General features: G+C 52.5%; 5 protein-coding genes across 5 annotated transcripts; 2 read left to right on the top strand and 3 right to left on the bottom strand.

Moving 5' to 3' along the window:
- Positions 1 to 244: 244 nt before the first annotated feature.
- Positions 245 to 1,990, top strand: GCG54_00003613 (putative MFS-type transporter; the record flags this gene model as incomplete). The annotated part of the gene is made up of 5 exons (XM_045403684.1): positions 245 to 379; positions 437 to 534; positions 595 to 942; positions 1,003 to 1,146; positions 1,201 to 1,990. 5 exons carry the CDS (start codon positions 245 to 247, stop codon positions 1,988 to 1,990), a joined length of 1,515 nt encoding a protein of 504 aa, XP_045271024.1.
- Positions 1,991 to 2,236: 246 nt separating this feature from the next.
- Positions 2,237 to 3,097, bottom strand: GCG54_00003612 (putative mitochondrial carrier; the record flags this gene model as incomplete). Its single annotated transcript, XM_045403683.1, has 3 exons — positions 2,237 to 2,389; positions 2,468 to 2,873; positions 2,916 to 3,097. 3 exons carry the CDS (start codon positions 3,095 to 3,097, stop codon positions 2,237 to 2,239), a joined length of 741 nt encoding a protein of 246 aa, XP_045271023.1.
- A 664-nt stretch (positions 3,098 to 3,761) lies between these two features.
- GCG54_00003611 (Extracellular endo-alpha-(1->5)-L-arabinanase 1) lies at positions 3,762 to 4,724 on the bottom strand (the record flags this gene model as incomplete). Its single annotated transcript, XM_045403682.1, has 1 exon — positions 3,762 to 4,724. One exon carries the CDS (start codon positions 4,722 to 4,724, stop codon positions 3,762 to 3,764), a length of 963 nt encoding a protein of 320 aa, XP_045271022.1.
- Positions 4,725 to 6,592: 1,868 nt separating this feature from the next.
- GCG54_00003610 (uncharacterized protein) lies at positions 6,593 to 8,660 on the bottom strand (the record flags this gene model as incomplete). Its single annotated transcript, XM_045403681.1, is given in 4 exon segments — positions 6,593 to 6,626; positions 6,711 to 8,204; positions 8,218 to 8,366; positions 8,436 to 8,660. The coding sequence occupies 4 exon segments, from the start codon at positions 8,658 to 8,660 to the stop codon at positions 6,593 to 6,595; spliced, it is 1,902 nt and encodes a 633-aa protein (XP_045271021.1).
- A 1,126-nt stretch (positions 8,661 to 9,786) lies between these two features.
- GCG54_00003609 (Chitotriosidase-1) lies at positions 9,787 to 15,939 on the top strand (the record flags this gene model as incomplete). Its single annotated transcript, XM_045403680.1, has 13 exons — positions 9,787 to 9,940; positions 10,002 to 10,106; positions 10,511 to 10,907; positions 10,955 to 11,197; positions 11,259 to 11,317; positions 11,370 to 12,538; positions 12,604 to 12,680; positions 12,740 to 12,814; positions 12,877 to 13,420; positions 13,484 to 13,840; positions 13,939 to 14,275; positions 14,359 to 14,631; positions 14,699 to 15,939. The coding sequence occupies 13 exons, from the start codon at positions 9,787 to 9,789 to the stop codon at positions 15,937 to 15,939; spliced, it is 5,031 nt and encodes a 1,676-aa protein (XP_045271020.1).
- Positions 15,940 to 16,298: the final 359 nt, after the last annotated feature.

Here is a 16,298-nt window from a genome sequence, read left to right as displayed (position 1 = left end):
CTTGAAATAGAATAACTATGCTCCATGATGATTAGTAAATGTTAAAGCAATTATGCCGAATTATATAATTCAGCCATATGTACTCCTTTGCTTACCCAACCACCGGGTCGACCGCCAAGTGATCGTACTGAAATATGGAGCGCGGTAGTTGTCCACATTCAGCCTTTCCGGTAAATTTGAATTGCCTACCATATGAGAGAAGTTAGATTGCCAGACAGCATAAGCTGGCTTGAGACTTGCAGAGATGGCAGACAACAATGAGCGCAAGAGTGCGACAACGAGGCCTCATGAAAATCATAGTGAATCAGTCAATAAAGCTGATGGAAAATGGCGCAAAGCTGCTGCTTCGGCCTGCATCATTCTATGCCAATTCATTCAGGTATGAGCATTACCTACTGACAGCTCTCTCGTGGGCATTAGAGCTGAATTTCAACAGACGATTCCCCTGGGCGCAGGCATCAACGGCGGTCTCAACATGGCTAAGGAGCTCGGCGTGTCACCCGCTTTTGCCATATGGATCATAGCATCTTATCCGTACGTGTTTACATGACCGGCCACCCAAACAAATAATTGAGAGCTGACCTATAGGCACAGCCTTACTCAAGGAACGTTTGTTCTCATGGGAGGGCGTGTTGGTGCAGTCTACGGTCACAAGAAGACTGCTGCCGCTGGTGGCGTACTCTGGGTAATTTTCCATCTCATATCCGGCTTCATGCGCAGCATCATATCGTTGTGTATCATGCGTGCACTAAGCGGCATAGGGGCTGCGTTCGTTTTTCCAAATGCCGTTGCACTCCTCACAATAACAAATCCGCCAGGAAAGGCTCGCAACATCGCGGTTGGGCTGTTCGGAGCCATGGCACCGATTGGTGCTGCGGGTGGGAGTGTGTTCCCCGGTTTGTTTGGCCAACTGACCCAATGGTGGTGGCTGTTTTTCTTTTTGTGAGTTTGGATCTTCACGACGTGAAGTGAAATGCGGATCTCTAATCAAGGGTAAAATAGGGCTATCCTGGGATGTGTTATCTTTGGTCTCTTTATCATAATTGTACCTGCTGAGCCCTCATTGATGGATCCTCTGGGAAGAGTCGACTACATTGGAGCATACCTAGGCGTATCCGGCCTGATCCTCTTCAACTTCGTGTGGACGTAAGTCAACTCTCTCTCCCCAAGTCCGTATTGAGATCTCACACTCGAGAACAGTCAATCGGCTCTTGTCGGCTGGTCCGTCCCATACGTCTATGCACTTCTCATTGCGTCGATTCTCCATGTGGCTGGCTTTGTTATCTGGGAGATTAGATTCGCAGCCGAGCCCATCATGCCAATGAATATTTGGAGGTCGCCATCGTTTAGCATGATGATTGTGTCATCTTTTGTGTCTTTCATGGGATTTGGCATGCTCATTTGGTATTTGACTGCATGGCAGGCCGAATTGCGAGGCTACACAATGCTTCTTAACGCCGCCACGTATACTCCCTTGGCAGTAGGTGGTGCAGGGGCGGCACTCTTGAGCGCAAAAGTAGTGCGACACTTGGCTGCCCAATATATTTTGGCCATCGGTTCCACGGCGACACTCGTGTCCCTTCTCCTCGTGGCAACAATGCCAGTACAGCAAACCTACTGGGCTCAGGCATTTCCTGCAATTCTTCTCGGGTCGCTGGGGCCAGATTTCGTCTTCACAGCGTCTCAACTCATCGCCAGTGGGACAGTCCGGCGGGATCAACAGGGGCTTGCAGGATCTCTCATTGGGACCATTCTATCGTACGGGTTAGCAACTGGGTTGGGCTTTGCTGGCACGGTGGAACATTATACAAACAACAGTGGCAAAGACCTGGCTCGAGGGTATAGAAATGGCCTCTACCTTGGCATCGGGATGGCTGGGGTTGCCATAGTACTGTCTCTGGCGTTTGTCAGAATACCAAGAGATCGTCGGGAGGGCTGGGGTGAAGAACAGATGGGAGCTGAGATCGACTTACCCAGGGCTGAACCTTGACCTGTGCGACCAAAGCATACAAAGGAAGTGGCAATCAAGGAGCCTTTTCGACTCAAGAATTGGTTGTCTTTACATAGTAACCCGATCACAATGCAACAACTCACATTTGGGCCACTCTCTGCATGATCCAAGTTTGACAGTGATGCGAAGTGTTATAAAACTGAGTAGGATGCCTCCTTTCTAGCATAATCGTACAACAACGGTGCTTTACGCAGTGATTAACACTTCCCTTCCAAGTTTCGGGCATTACAAGAACAGAATGCAAGCCTCATACGAGCCTAGATAGAGTCCACAACCCAATGCTGATGCCAAGAAACTCAGTGTGCCGCCTCTAAACAAGCCGTGAATGCCCTCCTTCCGAAAAATGCCATTCGCCACATCCAGAGGACCGAGGCGCGGCCGAGACCGGATCGTATTTGGCAATCTCGCTCTCTGGTCTGCCGTCGGGCTTTGATGGATTTGCTGGTGACTGGGCACTGTGTTCCCAGCAGCAAGCCTCATTCGAGTCTTCACAACGTCAACGGGCACGAAGAGCGTGCATGCAAAGCCGCCGGCAAGAGCTCCACTGAATGTGCTCACGGCTACTTGGCGAGATGCGCTGGCTTCAAGTCGCTGGCGCGGAACCTCTCCAAGAAACCTTTCTCTTAGCAACTCATAGAGACAGAAGCTTAGGCTAGTTGCGGGCAGGTGACTTGCCGCCAAAGCAGTATACCCGGCCCATAGCCTCCCCGGATTTCTAGCGAAATGTTTTACAGCGAGAAGCGTTGGGGACTGCCGTGAGTTGACAGGCTTAAGGGCATCGCCTCCATGCATCTGCGCATTCTGCTTTAACACCTCGGCAGGGTTGATGATGGCACAGCTCACGAGGTCTGCTACCGCGCTACTAAGTCCATGGAGGATGGGAAGAGGAATGCCGGAAAGATACCCTGCCGACTTCGCGTCTTGAGTAACTGTCTTTAGTCTTTCATATATCGTGAAAAACGCCGCTGATGAAGGTATCCCAGTGATTATCGTAGGTCCGAACCCCTGGTAGAGTCCGCGAAAAAATGTCCGATTAAACGAGCCATTGACTGTCTTGTACTGCGTCTTGTAGACTGGGGATTGCATGCGGGTAATAAGGGTATCCAGTGGATGCAACAAGACGTCAACGCTTATTGCGGCGCATGCCGCTGCCTGGGCTAGAGTTAACCCACTATTCGTAAAGTAGCAATGTTGGATAGGGATGTTGGATACTTGCGAAACTTTCAGGTCATGACTAGACGACATACCGACTCCATGAAAAAAGGCAACGTGATTTGGCCATGTCCAGCGGCTAAATCATTGAGTTATATGTGCGGCAATTGAGAAGGCAGTGCCTGACGTGTTTGATAACAGTGCCCGAGTGCACCCGAGCACTCTTTTAGTTAAGCGATGTCGGCCCCCGAGAGTTCCGCCATCCGCATCGAGCTTGTACAAACATTAAATCTCTTGAAAATGCTCATATTGCTTTCTACAGTAAGTAGTTGACTATAATCGCAAAATGCGACTACAATCGAAATAAGTATATACAACCGGAATAAGTAGATACAGTCGAAAGAAGTAGATACAATGGAGATAAGTAGATACAGTGGAAGCAAGTAGATACAATCGAAATAAATGTCTGAAACCAGTGCAAACACGAGGAAAACTGTGTTTCGCGCGCGTGAACAGGTCTCGGCTGCACGTCAGCCCATCATCTGCAATGTCGTTTCTGCGCAATTCCTGAATTGGCTGAGCGAAAAGGGGATTCGTCTTAGTACACGACCGGCCAGCCGCTGCTGTAGCGGATGAGGTTGAGGCCGAGCTGCGCAGTGCCAGCATCGTTGTAGTAGTGGTAGACCAGGACATCGGCGTCGTTGTCGGTGAACACGGCGTTGTGGCCGGGTCCGTGAACGGAGCCGTGGCTGGACATGACGCGAGTGCCTCCGCCCTGCATCATCTGCTTGCCGCTCTTGTCAACGTAGGGGCCAGTGACGCTGGTAGAGCGGCCGACCATGATGCGGTAGGTACTGTCAGCGCCCTTGCAGCACCGGTCGAACGAGACCCAGAGGTAGTAGTAGTTGCCATTGCGGGTAATGAAGGGCGCTTCGATAGCATTCTCAGAGTTGTCGGGGCGGGTAGCGATCGAAATGATGTTGCTGTTCTTGAGCTTGCCGGTACTGCTAGACAGCTCCACCATCTTAAGGCCGCCGAAGAATGAGCCGAAAGACATCCACCACCTGCCCTCGGCATCGATGATCAGGTTGGGGTCGATGGCATTGTACCCGCTGTTCGCCGTGGACTCGATAACAAGACCTTGGTTGGTCCACGAGCCGGATGCACCAGTGGTACTCGTAGCGAGGAAGATGGCTGACTTGCTGGTTCCGAAGCTCGAGGCGGAATAGTAGAGGAAGTATTTGCCGTTGTGGTACGACAGATCAGGCGCCCAGAGGTTCTTCTCGCCGTTGGTGTACTTGGTTGTCCATGAGGCACCGTTGGGGAAAGCAGCGCCGGCGTCCTTCCAGTTGGTCCGGTCGGTGGACGTCTTCAGTCCCACGCCGTCGGCCGTGAATGCGGCCAGATATGTGCCACTCGGAGTTTTGGTTATTGTCGGGTCGTGGATGAAAGTATCACCGGAGACGGGGCCAGGGGCGACGTTCTGTCTTGGCTCCAAGGTCAAGGCCGAGGTGGCAACTGCCAGCAGGCCGACGACGGCGAGTCGGGGTGAGAAGAACATTGCAAAGTTCTTCCGATTGTTGATTAGATGTGTCCTGGAGTTCCTTGGGTTCCTTGGGCAGGGGTAGGAGAAATCGCAGTGCAGAGCAAGAATCTCGGGAAGAAATCGCAGGTTGACAACGACCCCTTTATACAACCGTTTCAGTGTGTCTTTTCCCTCCCCTTCTCGCGAGGCGACAATTGCTTCTGGCCAACAGCGACCTCCTTTCGAGGGGCCTCGGGACGGGTCATGCCTTGGAACAATAAGTTCAACGACTGAACCTACCTGCAATTACGGACTAAGGGCCCTTGTTTCATCCAACGCAAGATTGGCTCAGAGGCGGATCCCATGCAGGTCTAAGTCGGAAACGCTCCGAATGGGCCAAGGAACAGAGTTGACCTCGCGAGGCTCCCAGTCCTCGCAAACAACTGGTGGAAAACTTTGGGGGAGTGGCCGTTGATAGGTGCGGTAGCAACAGCATGCCTGTTCGCCGAGACACCCTGCAGGAAGAGCAGGGTATCAGTAGCATGCGACCTAGCCTAAGCCCTCGTGATTTCCGCTTCGGATTTAACACTCAATGTCTGCAAGGATAACCTACTAGCCGCCCAGCTAGGCGGTATTACAGGAAAAAGGAAAACAAGTCAAGCCAAGGCCACATCAGACGAGGGCAGGTGGTAACCTGCATGCGAGTGCCGGTTCCTTCGTGCAGACGAAGACTACTTCACACTAGCAGACCCAAGGCGGCGAGATGCTATCTCATGTTGTTCCGTAATAGATCGACCAGACTGGGTTCCTCGGGGATTTTAAGCACGCGCCCTAATGTTAGCGAGGCATCAACAACCTTGGAGGGGTCTGAGGAAGCACGTTAGAACCGTTTACAATGGATAAGCGCTGCAGCCCGTAGAATATGCGTTAACCTCGGACTACCAGGTAAACCCGACTACGATTCTGAAGGTAAAGTTGTCTCTGCTAGAGTGCCCAGATCTGGGCCTTAATCTAGATGGGGCACCCACGTGGCAAGGATCTTAACAACCGTGCAGGAAAATGACCGAGCCATCAATATGGCCCCACTAAATAGGAAGAAGGTTACATGCAAGTAGCTAGGGGGCACCCGTATTCGGACACCTCCGCGGCCGCCCCCTGTCCAGAACCGGTCGGTTCGGGGCATTCAGGGGCCGGGGGGCTGGTGATTTTCTGCCCATGTCCACCAATGGATTTCCCTGGGTCCAGTCCCGAAGCTGGTCCCGAAGTGCCTCAGAATGCATGCAAGGGATCAGGAGAGGTCTTCAACGCAACGGTACTTAATATCAAGATGGATATGACTTTGATTGGATCCAGGTAGCTAGTACTGAGTTTCCAACACGCTGGATGTACCGGCAGACGCGGAGAAAGGCAGGGCGCGGTCGCAAGCACAGTCTTCACCGCTGGGTTGCGGGTCGTTGCTACCGAGTACTAGTAACCGGAATGAAGTCGTACAAATGAGATCGCGGACGTCCCGGGGCAGGCTCAAGAAGAGGCAGCCTGAGAATGGCGCCGTGGCCCATGGCGGTTGCTGCCCTGCCTGAGACCGGGTACTTAGTGAACATGTACGTGAGAAAGGTGTGGTTTGTCACTGGTATCTGGCACCGCAGCCTTATGAATGTCACCAAGGTGCCGGTAGACTGTTATGCCACGCAGTTACATAAGCTGCAATCGGTATTCGGGCCGGTAGATTCCATATTATTGAATTCTAAGCGAATCATATCTTGTAGGGTGCTTCTTTTCTCCATGATAGGTTTTGCCAGAGAGTGCCGAGACCTCTGCTAGTGCAACATACAAGGTAGGTACACAATTGTAATACATGGATACAGAGGCCATGCGCGCATGAACGAACACAAACCAGACATCAATCACGTGGCAGCTTTCGATCCCATCTCATGCTCCCTACGAGCAAGTTCCGAATGATTTTTGACTGTTCAAAGATCAGTACTAGTTCTCAGATGTATCAGGAAATGGGGAATAACTTACCATCCAGATCCGCAATGAGCAGTCGTCTTGCCACAGTAATTCGAAGCGCTACAGCAATCTCCGAAGGTCGAGCCCTTACACGTCTTGCCGTTTGTTGAGCAGGCACCGTCAGTCGAGATGGCCGCTGAACCACTACTACATGTCCCAAATGCAGACTGGCAGCCCGCACCGCAGTGATCAGTTGACTTGCCACAGTAGCCACTAGAAGAGCAGCAGTCTCCGTAAGTTGATCCCTTGCAAATTCTTCCATTCTTACCACAAGCTCCATCAGTAGATACTGCGCCCGAGCCAGTGTTGCATGTACCGAACGAGCCCTGGCAGCCTGTTCCACAGTGGTCACTGGTGCCTCCACAGTACCCAGATGAGCTGCAACAATCACCGAAAGCTGATCCCTTGCAGGTCTTGCCGTTCTTCCCGCAAGACCCATCCGTGGAAATGCTTCCGGAACCACTGTTGCACGTACCAAACGAGGCCTGGCAACCTGAGCCACAGTGATCGCTCGTACCGCCACAATAGCCCGAGGAACTGCAACAGTCGCCGAATGTTGACCCTTTGCATGTTCTCCCATTTTTACCACAAGAACCATCGGTGGAAATGCTGCCAGAGCCAGCATTACAAGTGCCGAACGAAGTTTGACAGCCTGTTCCACAATGATCGCTGGAGCTGCCACAGAAGCCTGAAGATGAGCAGCAGTCACCAAACCCGGAACCCTTGCATATCTTGCCATTCTTGCCACAAGTACCGTCTGTGGAGATGGTGCCAGCAGAGGCATCGCAGGTTCCAAAGTCCAGTTGACATCCAACAGAACAGTGGCTGGTGGATGAGCCACAGAATCCCGAGGAACTACAACAGTCCCCAAAGCCAGACCCCTTGCATGTCTTGCCATTCTTTCCACAGGTGCCATCCGTCGAGACGTTACTCGAGGAGGCATCGCAAGTGCCAAAGGTCGACTGACAGCCCGGGCCGCAATGGGTTTTCGTGCCTCCGCAGAATCCGCTAGGTGAGCAGCACTCGCCAAACGAAGACCCTTTGCATGTCTTCCCATTGTTACCACAAGAGCCGTCGGTTGATACGTTGTCGTTGCCAGCAGTGCAGGTACCGAATCCGCTCTGGCACCCACTGCCGCAATGCCCCGTTTCAGAACCGCAAAAGCCTGAGCTGGAACAGCAGGTTCCGAAAGTTGAGTTCTTGCATGTCTTCCCATTGCTTCCGCATTTCCCATCAGTGGATACGTCGCTAGGTGGCGTTGAGCCTTCGCTGGTGGTGCAGTTGCCGAAGCCGGTCTGGCAGCCAGCACTGCAATGGGCCTGCTCGCTACCACACCAGCCGCCCTCGCTGCAGCAGGAGCCAAAGGCAGATCCTAGACAAGTCTTGCCGTTGGAGCCGCATCTCCCGTCGGTACTGATGTTGTCCGCAATGACCGTGCAGTTACCAAACTTGTTCTGACAACCGGCTCCGCAGTGACTGGTACTGTCACCGCACCAGTTGCCACTGCTGCAGCAAGAACCGAAGGTTGAGCCGGCACAAGTAAACTGATTCGTTCCACTGCATGAGCCGTCCGGAGATGCACTGCCAGGCCCTGGTGCTGGAGTTGTTGGAACCGTTGAAGTTGTTGGCGGAGGAGCAGCGCTGTTGCAGTTGCCATAAAGAGGTTGGCTAAAGAGTTCTCACTGTCAGTATAATGCGCAGTGCAGATATAGAATCAATCCTGAATAGGGCGAGGACTGACCAGCCGTCTCCGCAGGCGATTTTGGATCGGCCACAGATGTCGTCAGCAGAACAACACGCACCCCACGTGGGAGTGCAAACTCGTCCGCCACTGGATGGGCCGCAAGATCCGTCCTCAGTTTCCACTCCGGTCTGCCACGGTGGCAGAACATCCGTAGTAGACGTCGTAGACTGGGCAAATGAAAGAGCTGGCAACAGCCAGAGAAGAACAAACTGCTTCATCGCTAATAATGAATGAGCGCAATGAACGAGATAGTTGTGTCATTGAACACCATGATGACGAGCAGCTGAGGTGAGAGGATATATAGTGTAGTACATCAACACAACTACACATAACAACACTCTCTGTCTGTCACAGTGTGATAGAGCCAACCGCGGCAGCTCGTGACTTCAGGAGTTCAATTAGTGTCCTCGATTCAATAGTTGAGGGGCTCTCCCACGCAGCCCAATGTAAGAATCGGGTCATACCGAAAATCCTTCAACCACAGTAACCTTCCTAATATGGCAAAGTCTTGTCGGACTCATTGAACTTCTAAATAAAGTGTGTTCTAGGCAGGAACATTCTGCACGTTGTGCCGTAGCGTTGGCCCTACAAAGAAGCATAATAACCCTGGTTATCCTCGGACTCGAGCCCCGCTTGTGTGGTTGCAGAGGAATATAGCTAGCCCCGAAGCTGAAAAGCTTTAAGTAACGTCGACTGCCTAATGAAGCAACACACTACTGGAAATCAATATTAAGTTCCACTCGCATTCCGAGCGCGCAAATCAGAAGCGTGCCGAAATCTGTCAGGTAAGGTGCGGCCAACAGTCCACGCGATCGAGAACCGCCTGCACTTAGTGGGGGGAGAAGATTGCCCTTGCCCATGTTGTCTCTGAGTCGCACTACAATGACCAGCCCGAATTTCGGCTTGTTGAGGGGTTGCATTTCAGGTCATTCAACCAGTCCCTTTCAGCGCTAGCCTAGGCATCCATCCGAAGGACATTTGCCAAGATTTTCCCGAACATCTAGACTTAGAAGTCTTTGACAAGAGTCGAGATATTTCGACTGCATTCTCGATTTGCCGCCTGTTAGCTTCGGCGAGAGTCGGCCTGATCCTTCAATTCAGGGATCAATACGAGATGCGTCTGATGACCTTTCTAAATTTGAAGCTGGTGAAATCTAGGGCTTGGGGTCCGCGGCAAAACTCATGACCGAGTTCGATGCCTTGTGAAATGCGCTCGGGTTGGATCAAGATCCGTAACCCGAGAACCAGTATAAGTATGTTCCGCCCCGTGGTAGTGTCACTGTGCAGTGACACGAAGTGACACGAGCAAGGGCGTCAACCAGGCATTCTGTATAGCTGTCAAACATGCAGTCACGAACCAGCCGGCTGGTAGCCTTGGCTATCGGCTCGTTTGTCTTTGTCTGTATCTTGACTCTCAACTACGGTACCTCTGCCTATCGTCGAACCAACCAGTACCCTACCCAGCTTAACAACGCAAAACGCGCATCTGAAGAACAATGTGAGTGGCATGATGAACACAGGCCTTTCGCCATCATTGCTTTGCAGCTAACAATTCGCAGCATGGATTGACACCATCAAGCTCAGTCCCGCTCACCAGAACCCAGCCAAGGCACCTCACGTTGCTACTCCAGAGGACGTGGAGTTTGATTCATTGCTCGAGTCTAGTGCAAACTTGACTTCAAGGCAGCCACATAGCCTTGAGCGCCGTGCCGACGGACCGTTGTATTGCACAGATGGTCCTTGTGTTGACGGAAGGTAACAGTTCTGATGTATCTCTTGACGGCGCGTGCTGACTGGGATAGCTGCTGTGGGCCCAAGAACATCTGTGGCTACGGGCCAGACTTTTGCGGTACAGGGTGCCAGAGTCAATGCAATGCGACCGCAATGTGTGGCGAGTTTAGTGAGAATGCCGAGATGCCATGTGGCATGAAATTGTGCTGTAGTGCAACCGGATGGTGGTAAGTCCCTCTCGAATTCAAAGTTCCCGGACTCAGAAGCGATACTGACGGCTATTTAGCGGAAGTAAGTTGAACGGTTCAAACGCTTGCACCCGTGCTAACCGGTGCAGCCACCGACGTCTACTGCCACAATGCCGATCCTCTTCACGGAACACTGCCATGCCAGGCTGGTTATGGCTCTTGCGCAATCACCGGCTCCCCCTCCTGTGCACAGGGCAGTGGAAGCTCCAAAGGAAGAACCATCGGATACTACCAGTCATGGAATGCTAGGACCCGACTCTGCAACAGGGTCACGCCGAAGCAGCTTGACACGAACGGCTACACCCATCTCTTCTTTTCGTTCGCTTTCATTGACCCAGCCGCGTTCACCATAGCTACGGCTCACCCTGACGATGTTCTGCTGATGAAAGAGTTTACGGACCTCTCCAAAGACGGAAAGCTGCAGACTTGGATCGCCATCGGAGGCTTTGACATGAGCAATCCGGAAGCCGCAACGCACAAGACTTGGTAAGGATGAGGTATGCCGTAGCCTGGTCGTTTTTAACGTTGTATAGGAGTGAGATGGTGGCATCCAAAGAGAACAGAGCTGCTTTCATTGCTTCTGTCAAGACCTACATGGATACACACGGGTTCCAAGGAGTTGACCTGGACTGGGAGTACCCTGGCGCACCTGAACGAGGCGGCAACAAGCTTGCTGATACCAGAAATCTCGCCCTTCTGGTCAAAGAGATGCGAGCTGCGTACGGCACCGCCTATGGCATCAGTCTTACGTTAGCTCCTGACTACTGGTATCTGAGGTGAGGATTCAAGATTTACGTACTCGGTTGGCGTTCCAAGTTCGCTAACAGTGGCATCTAGGTGGTTTGATGCAAAGGCAATGGAGCCTTACGTCGACTTTTTTGGCTTCATGGCATATGGTACGTCCTTTTTGAAGAAGCTCGAGGTCAATGGATTACTGACGTTGGACAGATCTGCACGGCTCTTGGGACGCCGATGTCCTGGCTCTTGGCAAGAAGGTTCGAGGCCAAGCGGATATACAGGAGATTTCCAAGAATACCGTGCCTCTTTGGTTCGACGGCCTGAATCCCGCAAAGCTCAACTTCGGTCTTGCTATGTACGGCCGCGGCTACACGCTTGCAGACCCTTCCTGCAGCGATCTTCTCTGCCCGTTTTCGGGCCCAAGCAACCCAGCGCCATGCACTAACTTCGAAGGTGTTATGTCCTTGGTCGAGATTGAGCAGCTGATCAAGAGGCGCAACATCAAGCCAAAGTATCTTGCCGACTCGATGATGAAGCAGATTACTTGGGACGACCAGTGGATTGGATACGATGACGAGGAGACATTTGCAGCAAAGAGGGCCTTTGCTGATGGTCTTTGTTTTGGTGGCACCATGATTTGGTCTATTGACTTCCAAGTTCCTGGCTCAGGAGGGCAAGTATTTCAGAATCTCCTCCATTCAATCAGTCTAACCATTTGCAGGCCAGATGATGATCCAGAAGTTGTTTTTCTGGCCCCCGAAGTGTATTCCGGCACTCCCGCTCAATGCACAGGACCTTGTCAGCTGGTGTTGCCCCCGAGAGCACTACCGTCCACCACCACCATCACAATCCCATCCTACACGACATCTGTCGTGATCGCGCCAGATCTTACGACGACCCTTACGATTCAGATTCCGCCCATTGTAACACAGTCGATGGATTACTATAATGTCAACGTCACCTCTGGCCAAGCTGATTCCAGCACAATCGTACCTCTGCCCAGCATCAGCATCGAGCCTGTTGTCACGACCTTCACTCTTCCAGGAGGTCTGACTCAGGTTAGGACCCTCGTGATCCCTCCTTGGCCCTCTGTAACAGAAGGTCCTCCCGCTCAATGGACTTCAAAGGATCCAAGCCAGGGGCAATCAGGCTTCCCCATCATCACAGTCCCGCCAGCGGGACCACCCATAATAACCGAACTCCCTTCCACAAGCAAGACACCGTTCACATGGGACACTGATGATAATTCTGAGCCCACAGGTACATGGCCCGAGGTGATTTCGGTCGTACCGGTCGAGACCGACGTGCCCGACAACGGTGAAGATGACGACGGCGAAGGCCCCAAGCACAAGAGCACGTGTAAAGTTTGGTTTTTCTGGGTCAGTCCTCGATCTTTCACCTTATCTTACTCTAATAAGTCTTCTAACACATCATTCTGACACAGATATGCGTTACGTGGGATGATCTCGACATACATATCGGTGGTTTGGAATGGATCATTCCGCCCGGTATCTGGGGACCGTGAGTGCAGCACCGTGTCCAAGCCAAAGGCCCATTGTCTTCTAACCTGTCATCTGCAGAGGCCCCCCGCCTCCATTGAGGTTCCCACCCAACATCAACATCATCGGCCCGCTTCCCCCTTGGCCTAAGATCACGTAAGCCCCCTCCCCTACTGGTATTGATGATTGAATTGCTGATTAGGTATGATTGGGAATAGTGTTCATCCCGGTGGGAGTATCGAGGCTCCGCCAAAGCCCGCCTCTTGCACGCCCGCGGAAGCTTCGCTCTGCATTACAACCAGCTCCTTCGCTACGTCTGTGTCCGCTGGCACAACGAAGACCACAGCCACGCAGGTCAAATCTCGATGTGCTACAATTACAGGCTGCAATCTCCAAGACGTTGAAGCTACGAAGACAGCGAATGCCTGCAAGCTTACGCGCAGAGCCATGCAGCTCCCGGATCTTCCAGAGGCGACTCGCACACCGGAGAAGCGACTTCTTGTGAAGCGTTCCGAGCCGGATTGGTGCAACGAGCAAGACGGGACCGATGGTTTCCTTCTTTTGACGGCGCCGTTTTCATCCACAAGTCGAGCCATTGTCGAAGGCGTCCTCGAGCGACGTAATGCAGCTCTCGAGAAAAAGAAAATGAAGACAGGCTTTGAGATAATTCAAGCGAAACAAATGGGCTTCACCGCATTCATTCACGTTACCAACCTAGGTCCTCTGGCCTTTGACTACTTCAATTCTGACGAAATTAACGAGGTACGTCGGCGAAACCATGTCGCACTAATGGTTGCAATGCACTCACTAACTTCTATACCCCAGGTTGGGCGTGCTTATAGAATGCCGTCTGCGACCTCGTCAACGGGCAAGCGAGATGAGTTTGAAGACTTGGAAGATGGAAGCTTTGCAGCAATCCAAGAGCGGCGACCTTCGAGTCACAACATCACACTAGCACCTGTCCAGCTCGCGTCAGGTACCTCCAAAACAAAGAGATTCGAAGGCAACGACGCTTACTGGCATCTGTCTCAAATTTCCTGGCCACCCAACAGATACTGGTTCCAAAAGAATGGCGAGCACAATCCAGATGATGCCAAGTATACCTACCAATTCGCTTCGAGCGAAGGTGAGGGCCAAACGATCTACATCATCGAAGGCGGGTGGAGGGGACATGTTGCAGCGGTAAGTATCTCGAGACTGGGAATCAAATGGAAAGAATCTCTACACTTCATTTCTTTTAACCCTTTGTCACCTCCAAGCATACTTACTGCCAAATGCAGGACTTCATAAAGCAAGCAGAACCTCTCACCGTGGGTAGTTGGCGTCCGGCGCGCGAGCCCAGCACCTTCGAAACCGAGCATGGGCATCTGGTAGCAAACTATGCCGTTGGCTCCAAAGTGGGCATTGCGAGAAAAGCCAACCTCGTGTTTGTGCCACGCGGACCTCCAGGATTACGTGCAGAGGGCTTCTTGGAAGCTCTTACGCTCATCTGTAACGACTTCACAGATGAAGACACAGAAGAAGAGAAGCGAAAGCCGAAACCTAGGAACTCAGGCGTGGTGAATGTGTCCGGTGGCTTTGCGAAGGATAGGAGGGATCCTCTCACCCAGTATATTGGTAAGTGGCGAGATGTTTCATCAGAAACTGCCAAAGCTCTAATCAACATTCCGTGAAAAAGACACCAGCTAACACCTTGGTAGTTATGCTGATGAAGAGCATGGAACGCAGCTACGGAATTACCTTTGTTGTTGCCGCTGGAAATCAAGGCCAAGATGACCCTACAACTGTCCCAGGAATCTTAGTCAAGGAGCTGGACGGGGCCTTTCTTGTTGGCTACCTCAATAATGCAGGCTGGTGGGTTGACAGCAACGCGGGCGACACATGGGCCCCAGGTGAGGAGCTACCTCTTCCTCCAGACGAAGTATTTGTGTCGCCGCAATTCTCAGAAGGCACCGCTACTGGATCATCATTTGGTAAGTCGCGAGCATTGTCATTGTCAAAGCTCATGGCCGCTTGCTTACCTTTTGCTCATTTTTGCAGCCGCTCCGCTGGTTGCAGGTCTCGTCGCCTACATAAGAGGAATGCATCTCAACCTGCCCGAACTGGGGGAGGATCCCAAATCCATCAAAGCCATCATCCAGCAAGTGTCACGACCTCTCCCTCTCACAGAAGATGAAGAAAATTTGGAACAGAAAGAGAAGATGGTCTGGAACCTTGCCGATCCATTCGAACAGTGTGGCAGCTCTGGAAAGAGAGGGCTTTCCAGTCGACAGGCAGCCTGCCCAATTCCCAACTTGCCCGGGGGTGGAAACAATCCTGCGCCCCAAGGTCCTCGCGTCACGTACAAGCCGGGCCCGCCGGCGCCTCTCTGCACGGCAAACTGCGGCCATCTCTGCTCTGGATATTACTGCAGTCCAAACCCAACTGGCACGCCACCAGACTTTGCTCCACCATGGGAAACCTCGCGCCCGACCAACACCAGGCCAGCTGAGAGTGGCGGATTCGGAGGTGGGTTGACCAACCTGCCGACATTGACACCGGCACCGACAGCAGCGCCTCCTGGGCAAGTATGTCTGTCGTCAACAACTGCCACGCTGTGCAACGGAGGACCCCGAGGCGGTGTTTGCGTGACTTCGACGTCCTGCGCCAGCTTTGGCACGACTACCTCGAGCATATTCCATCTACCCGACCTCCCAACACTCGGCCCAGCCCCGAGCCCGTCGGGCGGCACGTGTATCAAGAGCGAGACTTGGACCATCACCGGCGGCCCTCACGGTGAAGCCACCATCACAACTGCTGGATGTGCGACGTGGCAGGTCCCAGGTCCAACGCCTGCGCCAGCGCCACCAGCGCCGCCAGCTCCCGCACCGAAACCACGTTGCATGGCCGCTCACGTCTACATGAGCAACTGCGCGTTCCAGCCGGACAGCGTCAATGTCCAGATTTGGGAGAACGGCGTGGAAGTCTGCCGGACGGGCGGCGGGAAACACTGGGCAAGCGACCAGACCGTCTTCGAGCTCGAGTGCGACAACGGCGCCAAGGCCGTTGTCAAGAACAACGCGAGGTCTTTTGAGTATACTGCGGCAGACGGCTGGAAGCCTGAAATTTTCAGCGTCGACTACAGCTACGAATCCACAGTGTGCTATCAAATTGAAAACAAGACAATCAAGGGCTCGGATATGGAGAGTACTTGGGGCGGTGGTAACTGCGGCCTGTGCAAGGCACCCTCAATGTGTGGGCTTTACACCTGCAAGAAAAACGACGTTAGCTGTAGCTCCTAGTGCTCCGTAGCTTAAATGAAACCTTCCACTCTTTTGTCATCCACACGTCATCGCTACGGCCCATGCACTGGTTTATGAACATGTATGGAGAGTTGTGCCAGACAGCCTGATATAGATGCTCTCGCTGGTAAAGAAATGGAGCAGACACTGCCACTTTCCACTTTGAAAGCATTGAAAATTATTTGACTTTGTAGCTTGGAGTCCAAGTCCATGGTAACGGTCCTGCGGTGTCTTCGCTTTCGAGATGGATGTACCGCTACTGTATGCAATGTAACTTGTGGTCTTAACTGGCAATCTGTGCCGGCTTAACAAACAACCGTCAGACTTGACCCTTACTGACACCTTTCCCATCATCCAAT

The sequence above is a fragment of the Colletotrichum gloeosporioides genome, assembly GCF_011800055.1.
Source record: "Colletotrichum gloeosporioides strain Lc1 chromosome Unknown consensus_5, whole genome shotgun sequence".
NCBI classification, from domain to species: domain Eukaryota; kingdom Fungi; phylum Ascomycota; class Sordariomycetes; order Glomerellales; family Glomerellaceae; genus Colletotrichum; species Colletotrichum gloeosporioides.
This window is presented reverse-complemented; position numbering and strand designations above follow the sequence as displayed.